Raw genomic sequence first — 15,463 nt, forward strand, 5'->3', positions numbered from 1 at the left:
AAGAAAGAAGCCGAATAGTGGAATTTGCCACTGAGATCAGGTGACAGCAAAAAAAAAAAAAAAAAAAAAAAAAAAAAAAAAAAAAAGGCAAAAAGATATGGGAGTAAAATGGAAACATTCTGAGTTCATGCAAAACTCCAAGAAAAAGAGAAGAAATTCTGTCACCAGGTAAAAGTTGTGTAAAATCACACAATCGTATTTCAAAAAGTTCTCAGCCTCACAGAAAAATAAAATTATCCCTAGGATCAAAATGTGACCTTCTTCCATTTAGGGATAGCGAACCCTGAACATTGGTGGATGAAGTGCATTGAAGTGAACATGTTGAAAAATAAGGCAAGAACACTATTTATCCCATGAGGCCGAGAAGGCTTTGAAGCACCCTAGTGTATCATTTCAAAGGAAAAGATAAGATGCTAAGCTATGCTAACAGGCTACAGGCCGGGCTTCTTCTATGACAGATGATGTGTTATCCTGTAACGTGATAACTAAGCATGGCAGATGGTGCAAAGTATTCCTTTTTAAACCCCATTAACTCAACCAATAATTTGCATCACTTTTTAAAAAAATTGGAGCAACTTTAACTTTTTACCCCTGTACAAACTGAAACTGACCCTTTTCCGACCCTGTTTTCACCCCATAACTCCTTAACATTCAGTCATAGCTGGTCCAAACTATACCTTTTTGGAATCTTTATGATCACAGAAATAATGTGGCATAATTTTAAATATGGTTGGAGCATTTTTAAATGTTGACACCTGTGTGTTTCTTCATTGACTCCTTCCTGGCTACAACTACCGCCCTGGGTGACCACCATAAAGTTTGTGTAGGTCATGGAACACTGAGGCTGGATTGTAAGTGTTTAGTCCACTTAAGTGTTACCAAAACCTGCTTGGCCCATTTCTTAAATAAATTTGCAGAAATCTTATTAAAAAAAAACTTTTTTCCACACTGTCATTATGGGGTATTGTGTGTAGAATTTTGAGGAAAAAAAAAAAAAAGAATTTCATCCATTTTGGAATAACGCTGTAACATAACAAAATGTGGAAAAAGTGAAGCACTGTGAATACTTTCTGGATTCACTGTGAGTTTGTATCTACAACATGTAGACAGCACAAATAACTAACAACTATATATAAATTATAATACAGGACAGACTTGATGCTCTTTTTTGTTGCTGTTTATATTTTATATCAGCCAAAATGTGCTTGAAAATATCGGCATATTGGCAAGAATGTGATATCGTGTATCCCTATTAAAAATGCCATTTTAATTTATCATTGTGTGTCAACTGCTTTTACACCCTCAATAAAGGGGTCACGCATGTAAGAAGTACTGTAATTCCTTTGTTGTTCACCCTGTTTGTATGTAAATACTATCAAATTAAACATGAAAATCTGCACTTTAGGCTCATGTTCATTATTTGCTTTCATACCCAATACACTGTCACAGATTTACAAATATTTTGGCACATGACAGCGTGTGAACAACGCTAAAGTAGTCACACATTTAGTGTCAAACTCCAACAGCTACAAAACTGTTTCACCTCAGGACAGAAGTGACTGGCACAGACCTATAAATTACACTATTTAACAGTTTTTACACAGTCAGCACACAGCACCTCTGTGGTGCAGCTGAAAACTGCAGGGAGAATATCTGAATGAATCACGCTGCCGGAGCCACTGCGGCGTTTCACGCTGTAATGGCCACAAGCACCCAAAGACTTAAAAAGCATAAAAAGTACATCTAAGTACATTTTTATCTCAAATCTTAATGATTGCACATATGCATTTTGCATAATTCATTGCCACAGCCTATTAAAAATGCCACAAAGACACGTGCATCATCTCTAATTACATCGCTTCACAAGACAGGATTACTGTGATGTTTAAAATAGTTAATTACCCAGCCCTCATTATGCAACAATGACAGACGAATACCAGCCTTATTAGCACCATATAATTTATTTTATAACTTTTACGCCTTCTATAAAATTTCCTTTACTACTGTTTTGTTGTGTTTTGGGCACACATCTGTCTTTGGCGATAAACTGATCTGTTCTCGTGCTGAAAAAGATTTAACTTTGTGCCCACCCCTCCAGAGGGCAGATATGTGCCTCGTATTTTTCAAAATACTCCACTATTGTTCAGGACAAATCCAACACTTCGTTCTGTGCACGCTGGTTGTAAAGCCCTCAGAGCTGTGTATTCTTCTGCAAGCTGACTAATCTGCATGCTTGTAGTGCGATGATGCTGTGGGGGTGCTGCAGAGGTTTGTGAAGGAAGAGCACGGATTACAATCTTGCACATGTCTTAGAAAATGAGAAAGAGATAAATACCCTGATGTATTTATGATGGCGTGTAGTCATGCACGCATAAGTACCCGTGATGAAAAACGGTTACGATCACTCCCAAGCAGATTTAGAGCCTCAGAACTTAAGTGGCACTGGTCCACGCTGTATTTCCTTGTTCTTGCTTTACACACAGCACATCTGAATAAAACGCTTTTAATTACTCGGCGTGCACTGAGAAAGCAGAGGGAGCGCTGCAGCGTGCGCAGGGAAATACCAACAGATGGTTCATAAAGCAAGCATTAACTGTCCAGATTCAAGCCCCCAGCGTTGCCCGCTGCAGTCTGTTTCACAACATTGTGTTCTTTTATAAACTCTGCCTGATGTATTTCAGCGTCTTCCTGATGGTATGTGGGGAACAAAGATGGAATCACTGATACGAAAAAGCCAGTCTTTGTTTCTTCTCACTTCCAAACTTTGCAGGGAAGTGAAGCCGAATGCACAAGTTCCCTGATTTAGCTTCAGGTTGAAGGCTGACGTCTTCCTGCCTCCCCGTCACACGCCGCCACGTTTCCACAACATCCGCAGAAAAACTGGGAGGATGGAGTAAGAACCTACAGACACTGTTCAGGGTCTGATGGAAGACGTGATCAAACTTTGGCCATGTTCAAAAAATATGCCTTGAGTAGGAGGCTGAATAAGGACGCAGTAAGAACAAAATATGGCTGCACTAACAACAGCACTGACACATTAATGACCCAATTAAACCTAGTAGGGACTTCATTGACGAAGTACGAGTATGGCGTGGACAGGCTCTCCTCACAGCACTCTGTGGGCTGCTTTGTGAATAAAACGTGCTGGTCACTGTCCATGGTGCTGGAACGCATCCCACAAAAATTCAAAAACGAAAACAAATTGAGACTTGCTTCAAAAGCGTACAGGTGCATGCACAGAACATATCTGATGGCGTGTTTAAATGGAGATGTGCACATTAGGATGCAACCAATCAAAGACAATTAGAGCATTGATTGTCGAGCACACAATAAACACACAATAAACAGAGTGGGGTGGAGATACTGTATGTCCAAATGTTTATGGCCTTGAGTGTAGATAAAAGCAGAGTGTTAGGGAGGTTGGGATGGGGGCAATGTCCAAAAAGGGTAGTATAGGGGTTGCCTAGCAACCATACTGTCAAAAGCAAAGCAATCACAAATGTCAACGAAATCTCACAGCCAGGTGTCCTGCTCGTAAAGGAATATTTTACAGTCATAATTTGTCTGCAGCTGTTTCTGTAAAAATAAAAATAAAAGTGAGACAATTGTATTGTGAACTCAGAAGCGTGAATCGTATTGAATCATGAGGTGAGTGCACCGTTACATCCCTAATGACGAGAACATATGCATAATAAAGCGACAAGAGGAAGGACTTGTCTTTTCAGGTCGGGTTCCATCTTGTTCTGCTCTGGGTGACTGGTCACATTATGAGGCCCCATTCAGACCGGGGTTGGAAATTCGAATCAAGTTGGATTCAATCCAGATTGGTTTCTAGCCAAATAGTGTTCAGACCTGTTTTTCAAATCCTGTTAATCCTGCAAGCGTCAAAACTCAATCCAGCTCAAACCGAAAGAAATGCGTCTGGAACTGAGACAGTGCGTTTGTGTGTGTGTGTGTGTGTGTGTGTATGTGTGAAACACATGAAAGGGAAAGGGCAGATTGTCTTATTGAGATGGCTCTGCAGAGAAAGAACGTTGTTTGCTGTTCTTGATGTTGCAGCCACAGTGGAGAGGATGTGGGATGTAGCACAGTCGTCTGACGTCCCCGAATCCCGCTCAAGATGGATTACAAACAGTAATCTGAACGGGGCCTAAATGAGCTCTAATTACCATCACGTCTCTTTCGAATTTAATAATCTTTTGTTGAGGTATGATTTATCCTGGACCAAACATCTCTCATTCAGTTATACCAAATTCACAAACTGGATCCAGAACATCTGGGATCAGATGAGCTCAAAAACCTGATATGAATAAAACCCACGTGGGGCTGTTAAATCTGGGTCGATTGTTTCCCATAAATGTCATCAGTGCTATATGGAAAAAAGGCTTTATAAGGTTTAGTTTTGGTCTTTGAGGCACTAAAGTGGATCTTTGTGTGTTCACACCACGTGTGTGCACGTGCCCACAGCTCCAAACACGGTGCCAGCACATTAATAAAAAGAACAAAGTGCAGAGAAGTTCAATGGAACGGCCTTAAACCCTGGAAATAAAAGCCGCTCAGAGCATTAAAAGAAGTGTTGGGTGCACAAACACTGACAAAGTGTCAGTTCTTCTTGTTTGGTGGATTAAAGCTCCAGCAGGAGACTTCCCCTGTTTCACACATTGACAACAATAAACAACACACATGGGCCATGTTTTTGGACATCATCTACTAGTCTTAACAAAAAGTGAGAAATTTTCCAAGGTGCACCTGATCAACTCATGGACGGGTATGACACAGAGACTGCCCCTAAAAGGTCATTTTCAGGGTCTTTTTTGGGGGGAAGGATAAGCCCCTGCTCCAGGATACGCCTTAGTGGCCCTGAAAAAAGTGTCAGGTTCAATGCTGATTGCTCATTAAGACATATGGGAGAAGATGACAACAACAAGTGCCAAGCCAGACTCAAGAAAAGAGAACAAGAGCAGAAAAACTGAATCATATGAGGCAACAGATGGCCCAAAGAGGAGGTACAGGGGCTGTTGTCTTTCTTCTTGATCGACAAAATCCAGCGAGGCCTCGGAGAGAAATGAGAAAGGATTACTACATCACTGCCTGCGTATCTCCACAGTGGGTCAAGACACGGAGGCTGAGAAGGATGACTCTGGGTCAGATCCTGCAAACCTCTGCAACATCTAGGATGAAGGTTAAGTTTCAGTGGTAGAAACTGACCAGGAACAATTTCAACACTTTACTGCAAAACCATACAACAGACGCACAGACAGAAAAAACTAATCTTATTGTACAACACACCTGAAAAGGACTTACACCTCCTGTTACCTGGCAAAAATAACAACAGACTGACTGACAGTCCCCCTGAATGAAAACACTGGAGGAAAGTCAGCTTCAAAGACACTCAAAAGTCACACATGGTGAAAATCATTAACAATAACAACAATATGAAATGTTCACAAGAACTTAATAAAAGTTTTTTTGTGTGTGTGTTTTTTTCCAAAGGTTTGTGCAACTTGCACAGCCTGGACATCAGCTTTTGTTTTGTCTCCTAGTGACCTCCAGGCTTTTTTCAGCACTCATGCTGTCATAAAATGCCTCTGGCTATTTGGGATTGGATTGGTAAATTGTGAAAAAAAACTGCAAAAACTGCCCAGTGAACAGTTTATATTCCATCCACAGATAAATGTCCCCAATCTGGAAGGTTTCTGAGTCTGCAGAATTATCTCTCAGGTCCACTCGCTGACATTCAGCCCCGTAAGCCCAACACACGGCTGTAAAGTCAGTCACAGCGCCACGGTTCTGATGACTCATAATCCCAGCAGGCCGTCAGCTGGTCCGGTAGACCCGCAAATTATGACACAAGAGCCTGAGCCTGATAGGAAATTAAGTTTGTGAATGATTTGCAAATAAATTATTTTTTATGTTATGGTTGTTGGTGTGTGTCAGTATTGAACCCTTTAAAGAAAACTATAGTTTAAGCAACTTGGTCTGTTTATAAAGCACCAAATTATTCAAGGTACTACACAGGAGGAAGGTTTAAACCTTACCCAGCCCAAAACTCTCTCAGGTGTTTTTGATAACAGGAAAAAACCTCAAGTAGATCAGACTCAGTGGGGTGACCATCTGCTTTAGCCATACTAACCAAAACCATGGTATAGGAACTACTAAAGAATTATGGGTAATTGACCAGCCTAGAAGTTGCATCCTTCCACAGTCAACCTGCTATTCTCGTGGCTGCACGGAGAAAGAAGCCGAAGAATGGAATTCACCACTAAGATCAGGTGACAGAAAAAAAAAAAGATATGGGAGAAAAATGGAAGCATTCTGAGTTCATGCAAAACACCTAGAAAAAGAGAAGAAATTCTGTCACCAGGTAAAAGTTGTGTAAAATCACACAATCGTACTTCAAAAAGTTTTCAAAATTATCTAAACAAAGAAACAAAAAATCATCTCTCGGATCAAAATGTGACCTTCTTCCATTTAGGGATAGTGAAGCCTGAACATCGGTGGATGAAGTGCATTGAAGTGAGGTAAGAACATGTTGAAAAATAAGGAACACACTTTATCCCATGAGGCCGAGAAGGCTTTAAAGCACCCTAGTGTATCATTTCATAGGAAAAGATAAGATTCTACGCTATCAATCAATCAATCAATTTTATTTATATAGCGCCAAATCACAACAAACAGTTGCCCCAAGGCGCTTTATACTGTAAGGCAAGGCCATACAATAATTATGTAAAAACCCCAACGGTCAAAACGAACCCCTGTGAGCAAGCACTTGGCGACAGTGGGAAGGAAAAACTCCCTTTTAACAGGAAGAAACCTCCAGCAGAACCAGGCTCAGGGAGGGGCAGTCTTCTGCTGGGACTGGTTGGGGCTGAGGGAGAGAACCAGGAAAAAGACATGCTGTGGAGGGGAGCAGAGATCAATCACTAATGATTAAATGCAGAGTGGTGCATACAGAGCAAAAAGAGAAAGAAACACTCAGTGCATCATGGGAACCCCCCAGCAGTCTAAGTCTATAGCAGCATAACTAAGGGATGGTTCAGGGTCACCTGATCCAGCCCTAACTGGACCCCATTAACTCAACCAATAATTTGCATCACGTTTTACAAAAACTGGAGTAACTTTAACTTTTTACACCTGTACAAACTGAAACTGACCCTTTTCCAACCCTGTTTTTACCCCATAACTCCTTAACATTCAGTCATAGCTGGTCCAAACTATACCTTTTCGGAATCTTTATGATCACAGAAATAATGTGGCATAATTTTAAATATGGTTGGGGTATTTTTAAATGTTGACTCGTGTGTGTTTCTTCATTGACTCCTTGGCTACAACTACCACCCTGGGTGACCACCATACATTTGTGTAGGTCATGGAACACTGAGGCTGGATTGTAAGTGTTTAGTCCACTTAAGTGTTACCAAAACCTGCTTGGCCCGTGGACTACAAGCCATGATTAGAATGAGTCATTCACTCAATTTTGAAAACTCTTTCAGTATTTTTTTTGTGATCCAGTCTCTCATTCAGCCCCTTCACTGGGAACTGGACTTTTCTTTCTTCTTTCTTTACCTTTATTTAACCAGGAAAAGCGTCTCATTGAGATTAAAAATCTCTTTTACAAGAGCGTCCTGGCCAAGACAGGCAGCAAGGTTGCAGGTCAATTTCAACATTCCACCACACATACAGAATTACCAACAATGTGGAAAACAATTACCAACCAATGAAAACGTTTCAGTATGAAAGTTCAGAAACAACACATTTTTATAATATAATTAAAAATAATCAGTTAAAACAATTACATGTCAATGTGCCAGCATCGCTATAATTTAAAAGTCCTTTAAAAGATTCTAAGGAGACCAGCTCCCTCAGTTTTAGGTCATTCTGTAAAAGGTTCCATGCACAGGGTGCAGCAAATTGAAAGCCCTTCTTTCCCAGCTCCGACCGGACCTTTGGAAATGACAATAAAAAACGGTCGGCAGAATGAAGATGATAGGAACCAATACATTTCCGAGAAACATACATTCGGAAGTAACCAGAAAGATGACCAAGTAAACATTTATAAATGAGTAAATACAGATGCCGAAGCCTGCGAAATGCCAAGGAGGACCAACCAACACCAGCATAAAGAACACAGTGACGTGTAAGAGCTCTGAGGCCAGTGATGAACCTCAGAGCTCCATGATAGACAGTTTCAAGAGCTCTCAGACTCTGAGCTGATGAGTGCATGTACAATGCATCGCCATAGTCCAACATTGGCATAAAAGTGTCGGCAACAAGCCTCCTCCAGGCATCAAAGGACAGACAAGTCCAAATTCGAAAAAACCCCCAACCTGATTCTAAGTCAATTTACAAGCAGATTAATATGATGTGCAAATGAAAGTGTATTGTCAATCAAAATTCCAAGGTATTTGTATTGTTTAACAAATTCTATTTGAATTTCCTGTAAGGTGGTGATTTGTGGCAGGATTTGAAAGTTGGATTTGGTGTTTGAAAACAATATGACTTTTGTTTTGTCTGAGTTTAGGGTGAGTTTTAGATTAAGGAGATTATTTTGAATAATGTCAAAAGCTGATTGTAAATGAGTGATGGCTTGTGTGAGTGAGTGTGCTGAGCTGTAGATAATTGTGTCATCAGCGTAGAAATGCAAATGTGCATTTAGGATGTTCTGATTTATGTTATTAATGTAGAGAATGAATAGTAGAGGTCCTAATACTGACCCTTGTGGTATTCCCTTGGTGATGGTGAGTGTTTGTGATGTGAATCCATCTATCTTCACACATTGAGTCTGGCCTGAGAGGTAGTTGTGAAACCATTTTACTGTCTGATTTGAAAGTCTGCATGCAGTGAGCGTATGTTCCAATAACGTATGATCAACTGTATCAAAAGCTTTTGTGAGATCTATGAACAGAGCTGCACAATGATGTTTATTGTCCAGGGTGGTAATGATGTCATTGACTACTTTTAAGGCAGGAGTGGTTGTGCTATGGTGCTTCCTGAAACCAGACTCAAAATCAGATAAGATATTATTGTCAGAAAGAAATTCCTTAAGTTGAATACTGATGAGTGACTCCAGTAGTTTGACCAAGGCGGATAATTTGGATATTGGTCTGTAATTATTCAAAAGTGTTGGATCACCACCTTTTAACAGAGGGAGAACAAAAGCTGATTTCCAAATTGATGGAATTTCATTTGTGGCTAGAATGAGATTGAAGAGGTGAGTCAAAGGTGAGGCTATAAAGTCAGCTGCTATTTTTAGGAAATAGGGCTCGAGATTGTCAGGTCCTGGAGATGTCGAGATGTTTAAGAGTTTGAGGGCTTTATGCACCTCACTGCTTGTGAAAGGGGCGAAACTAAAAGGTTGAGTTATAGCAACACGAGAATCTGCATTTAAATCTATTGAGTTTCTGTGAGTACTATGAAGTGAATCGAACAAGGAACCCGACGCTACAAAGTGTTTGTTAAAACACTCCAACATTTCTGCTTTATTGTAAATTTTTTATTGTGAACAGGTATGTTTGTCAAATGTCTGACAATGTCACTAAAAGTATCCCCAAACTCAGAGTTTCACCTTAACCATAACGGGAGTAAAACAAGAAGTACATCATTACTCAGACTTTTCTCAGAGAGCCAATTCTCTACCGATCGCTACAGCAATGCCTAAGGGCACCTTCTGTGTGCACAGGGTGAAACAAAGGGGGGCCGACAGCACTTCGTTACTCGGATCGAGAACAATCGCAGAACTCAGAGTGGAGTTTGAGACAAAGTTCAAAACTTAAAAAAGATCACAGTAATCAAAGCAGTAGAGATGTCATTAAATCTACATTTACATAATCTTCACGGTATTTAAAGCATGACGTGAACGTGACCAGAGAACCTACTTCAAGGGCCATCATAGATCCTTTTCAGGGTACTTCTGCACAAAGTAAAGGCTAATGCTCCATGGAAAATGATTCATTTCCAGCCTTCACAGCTGCTCCCTAACTGGCCTAAAGTGTCTTAAATATCAGAACAGTGCTGAGAACTGAAACATAAGATGGAACAAGAGCAATAAAACTAAAGAGACGGGAGGAAAACGATGGAAAATATACTTCTGGTATCACAAACCCATCCCTGCTTTTCTTCTGAAAGCATAAAACTCCCTAAAACTAAGCCTCATGTAAACCATAACATCTGGGCCCTCAGCTTTTGAGGTTGACAGATGCCTGGGAAGACCTTTTGGGTTTATGAGGCCACTGGACAAAGGTGTTTGAAGATGTAGATACATCTGCAGGAGATTGAAGGTCCAGGTTTTTATGGTCCTGGTGCTTCTTGTCTTACTGCCTGGTTGTGAGACTTGGACAGTAACCCATGAACTAAAGCGACAACTGGATGTCTTTGGTATGATGTCTTGGCAGGATCGTTGGGCAATGCTGGAATGACTTTGTGTCGAACAAGCGATTATGTAGGGAGACTCAAATGAGACATATCACATGCAACGTAAGAGAATGTCATCTACGATATTTTGGACCTCAGCAGCCAGAGACTACCAATAACACATCCACCTTTCATCTGACTGCTGCAGACAGATGTTGGACATGGTCTGGGATAGTTGCCATTAGGACCTACGTCAGGGGTCTTCAACTCCAGTCTTCCAGGGCTGGTGTCCTGCAACTTTTAGATGTGTCTCTGCTTCAACACACCTGAGTCAATTAATGAGGTCATTAACAGCACTCTGGAGAACTTGACTGCAGACTGAGGAGGTAATTCAGCCATTTGATCCATGTTGTCTAATTTGGATTTTGCGTGGTTCATGAGGAGCCAGTGGAGCATTTTTTAACCTCCCACTAAGGAGAGCGGGAGGTTAGAAGAAAGCAAAATGGAAAATGTAAAGTTAAGCAAGCGCATATTCTGCCCTAGCCCACTGCATCCTGGGAAATGCTGATAAACTCAACACTGACAAGTGACTCTTCTCTGCACAAGACTTTTATAAAGTGCAGTTCAGCGATCTTGACCTTTGACCATTTGGCCCCTAAACAGATGGGTGTGTTGGGGTCATGATGCCTAATACACATACCAAGTTTGGTGACAACCGGGTTAGTTATTCTGCTTGCAAGAGTTTAATAATGTGCGCTCCAGTGACCTTTGACCTTTTGTCCTCAAAGTCAACAGGCATCTTGGGGGCACGATGTGCAAAACAAACACCATGCTGAGTGACAGTCGCTCCAGAACAGCTGAAGTAATGTCAATCTCAAGTGAAATGTCACATGACTGACTGACTGACTGACTGACAGCGGGCTGAGCCGTGATAAAAATCAAAAACGAAAGAAGCAAAAACCAAAATGAAGTTGATCCTTGAAGGTCGTATCCAATTACTTACCCAACACCATGCTGCTTCTGTTGCTATGGTGATGAGAGAGCAACTATTTGTCTTTTTTCTCTCTTTCTTCAGCCCTGTGAACTACATTTATTCACCCTTTGCTAATGACAGGAGTCGGGCGACGCACAGTGAAATGAAACCTTGCTAGGAAACGGCAGAAGAACGCATCAGTTCATTAAGGTCGCAATCAAGACAAACGCAGCAATGGCCACATCGTTTCCTACACCGTGGAATCCGCTCACACCTTTTTCCGATTCAGTGTTCGCTACAGTGAAGATTCACACAACCTCGAAGTGAGAGGAACAAACCTCCAAACACACTCGCCCGTTGACCTCTCCTGACCCTTTTCCCGTCTGTTTCTGCTTCTTGACATCCCATCGTCTTGAAAACATTTTTTCTATCCAGCTTTAGAGGTTGCTTAGAAACTACACAAACATCTATAAAATGTAAGACTTGCACGCAAAAGTCGGCAAAGCTGCAAAATGTAAAGGTGACGATGGAATTTGATTTGATTTGATTCATATAAAAATGTAAAAACTAAAATGTATTAATATACAGGGCAACACAAAAAAGCGACTTGTGCCCTTGTTTCCATTGTGGCTTAATAAAAATAACTGATAAAATACAACAAAAGGTGACAATTAACAATAAAAAGAACAGGACCTAATATATAGGGTATTTACACATTATTATATATAGTATATTTTAAAATAAAGTCTAAAAACAGACAAAGATATCAGTAAAACCGTTGACCATCAGGGACAAAATATGTTGTTTGACCCTATTTTGAGGGAGGACATGCAGGTGTTTGGTGTGACAGAGGAAGATACAGAGGACAGAGTGAGATGGAAACAATTGATCTGCTGTGGCGACCCCTAACGGGAACAGCCGAAAGACAAAGAAGAAGAAGACCCTATTTTAAACTCCGTTTTATTTCTGCAGGATTTTGTTTGTAGATCAAGGCGGTTCCAAGGCGGTTCCATACCTTAGCACCAGTAACAGAGAAAGATGTTGCCCTAAAAGACCCAACCGAGGGGAAAATCAAGGAAAAGGCACGAGATCTAGTGTCAATGCTGTGGTTTTCTGAATTGTCTGGGACAGATTTCTGCACCACAGCGAACATGTGATTTAATTTAACTTGGTCCACTCTAAAATCAACTGGCAACATATGAACCATATTGAATTGGTCAAGGCCTATATGTGACTGGTGATGAGCGTTGAGGAGCAGGAAGAACACGTCCGTCCTGCTCTTAGAGGCACAGAAACATGTCACATGTGCAGGACCGCGTTAGGATGAGTGGACATGTGTAGATAGGACACGATGTAATCTGTGCGCCGTACCTCTCCTCGCGGTTCTGGCCCACACAGACTCGCCCACCGTGACGAGGTGTCGGGTTGCTGCAGGAGCGCTGCCGAACCTGAAAACCGATACCACAGCTGGTGCTGCAGGGAGACCAGGAAGTCCAGGGAGTCCAGGCCCCGTTTCTATGGAGATACACAGGGGAAGACCTGTGGGGTTATTCTGACACGTTACAACCAGAGAACTTCATAGTTTGAATTCAATATTACATTTGCTGATTAATTTATCAAAGGTCATGCATAGAGCTTTTTCGACACTGTATAGAATCTATACGATAACTCTCTAAGGCTAAAATCTGTCTGTTATAGATTAGTTAGTTAGTTTGCCTGGAAAAAAAACCAAAAAAAACAAAAACTGTAACATTACCTGAAGATGTGTAGTAAGACTTTTTTAAGTAAAACTGTAACTCTAAGCTTGTTTCCAAAAGCACATTATAAGTCTTGTTACTCACAATGGAGACCACTAAGCTCATGCTAATGCTATCCCGTTAGCGCTGTGTCTTGTGTGCTCACACATATTCATGCTAAAGGTAGCCCATTAGCATTGCATTTATGTGAAAGTGACTTTTCATGACACATGTGCGATTGAAGCCACCGTGAATCACTGCTTTAAGGCTTTCCCCTCACTCAGGTCATCAGCCACCACAAGTATGTATTTTATATAAATCTCACAATGGAGGCACTCAGCTCATACTAAGGTAGCCCATCATAGCATTAAGTTAAGCAAGCTAATTTTCATGCTATTAGCGCATTATCATTGCATTATGTGATGCTAGTGAATTTTTATGCTAACATTTGCCCATTAGCATGGTGTTATGTGAAGCTACTAGCTTCATGTTTATGTGATGCCAGCAAATTCTCGTGCTAATGTTAGCCCAGTCGCATCGTGTTATGTGACAGTGATGTTTCAAGACATTAATGATTAAATCCATCATGAGTTGCTGCTTTAAAGTGCCCCCCTCGCCTTGCTCAGGTCCACAAGTTTACATTTTTTAAGAACATTATAAATCTCATTCCACACAATGGAGGCATTCAGCTCATGCTCATATTATAATTCCTCAAATAAAACACTAATGATTCAACAAATTATAGCAAAATTTATTGGCTGCGATCATCAGAAAATATATTTTACTGACCAACTGATATTTCATAAATACTATTACAAACGAAACCTCCTAAAATAGTTAGCGATTGTTAGTTGAGAGATTTTATACTGTATACTTCATTAATTTACGTAATTTAAGAAATTCACTAAAATATATATTTTAAGTATTTGTATTTTGGGGGCTTTCGGCTCGATTAGATAAATATTTAAAATATTTAAAAAACAACATAATGAAATATTTGGTTTGGTCATTAGTTGTTTGTTTGTTTGTTTGGGCAACTGTTTGTTGTGATTTGGTGCTATATAAAAAAATTGATTGATTGATTGATTGGTTTGTCTTGGATATGTGTGTTCATATGCAACAGAAAAAAAAACAATATTTCACCTGTAATAGCAAAGAATTAAGACTCATCCAACACGCGTTTAACAGCAAATTACAGCAACTTTACTGCAACAGGAAATGTGTGGGTTTCATACAACCCCAATTCCAATAAAGTTGAGACATTGTGTGAATTGTAAATAAAAACAAAATACAATGATTTGCATATCCTCTTCAACCTATATTCAATTGAATACACCACAAAGACAAGATATTTAATGTTCAAAGTGATAAACTTTATTTTTTTGTGCAAATATTTGCTCATTTTTAAATGGATACCTGCAACACATTTCAAAAAAGCTGGGACAGTGGTATGTTTACCACTGTGTTACATCACCTTTCCTTCTAACAACACTCAATAAGCGTTTGGGATGTTCACAAGCAAAGATGGGGTGAGGATCACCACTTTGCGAACAACTGCGTGAAAAAAATAGTCCAACAGTTTAAGAACAATGTTTCTCAATGTTCAATTGCAAGGAATTTAGGGATTCCATCATCTACAGTCCATGATATAATCAGAAGATTCAGAGAATCTGGAGAACTTTCTACACGTAAGCAGCAAGGCCAAAAACCAACATTGAATGCCTGTGACCTTCGACCCCTCAGGCGGCACTGCATTAAAAACCAACATTCATCATGTAAAGGATCTTACCGTGTGGTCTCAGGAACAGTTCAGAAAACCATTGTCAGTTAACACAGTTCTTCGCTACATCTACAAGTGCAAGTCAAAACTCTACCATGCAAGGCGAAAGTCATACAACAACATCCAGAAACACCGCCGACTTCTCTGGGCCTGAGCTCATTTGAAATGGACAGACGCAAAGTGGAAAATTGTGTTGTGGTCTGATGAGTTCACATTTCAGATTGTTTTTGGGAATCATGGATGTTGTGTCCTCTGGACAAAAGAGGAAAAAGACCATCCAGATTGTTACCAGCGCAAAGTTCAAAAGCCAGCATCTGTGATGGTATGGGGGTGTGTTAGTGCCAATGGGATGGACAACTTACACATCTGTGATGGCACCATCAATGCTGAAAGGTACATCCAGGTTTTGGAGCAACACATGCTGCCATCCATCATTTTCAGGGACGTCCCTGCTTATTTCAGCAAGACAATACCAAGCCACGTTCTGCACGTGTTACAACAGCGTGGCTTCGTAGTAAAATAGTGCGGGTACTAGACCGGCCTGCCTGCAGTCCAGACCTGTCGCCCACTGGAGATGTGTGGCGCATTATGAAGTGCAAAATACAACAAAGGAGACCCCGGACT

The 15,463-nt window shown here is 40.6% G+C and overlaps 1 protein-coding gene across 3 annotated transcripts in view; it reads right to left on the minus strand.

The window, feature by feature from the left end:
- Positions 1 to 15,463, minus strand: part of sema5a (sema domain, seven thrombospondin repeats (type 1 and type 1-like), transmembrane domain (TM) and short cytoplasmic domain, (semaphorin) 5A) — a 447,076-nt gene that overhangs the window by 138,864 nt on the left and 292,749 nt on the right. For all 3 annotated transcript variants that reach the window (XR_004557944.1, XR_004557932.1, XM_034159873.1), the window contains exon 14: positions 12,695 to 12,838. Coding sequence is in view for 1 of the 3 variants with exons in the window: in XM_034159873.1 (XP_034015764.1) it covers positions 12,695 to 12,838 (144 nt within the window). In the remaining 2 variants the exon portion in view is untranslated. The remainder of the gene's footprint in view (positions 1 to 12,694; positions 12,839 to 15,463) is intronic.

Source organism: Thalassophryne amazonica, chromosome 1 (genome assembly GCF_902500255.1).
Source record: "Thalassophryne amazonica chromosome 1, fThaAma1.1, whole genome shotgun sequence".
Lineage (NCBI taxonomy): Eukaryota > Metazoa > Chordata > Actinopteri > Batrachoidiformes > Batrachoididae > Thalassophryne > Thalassophryne amazonica.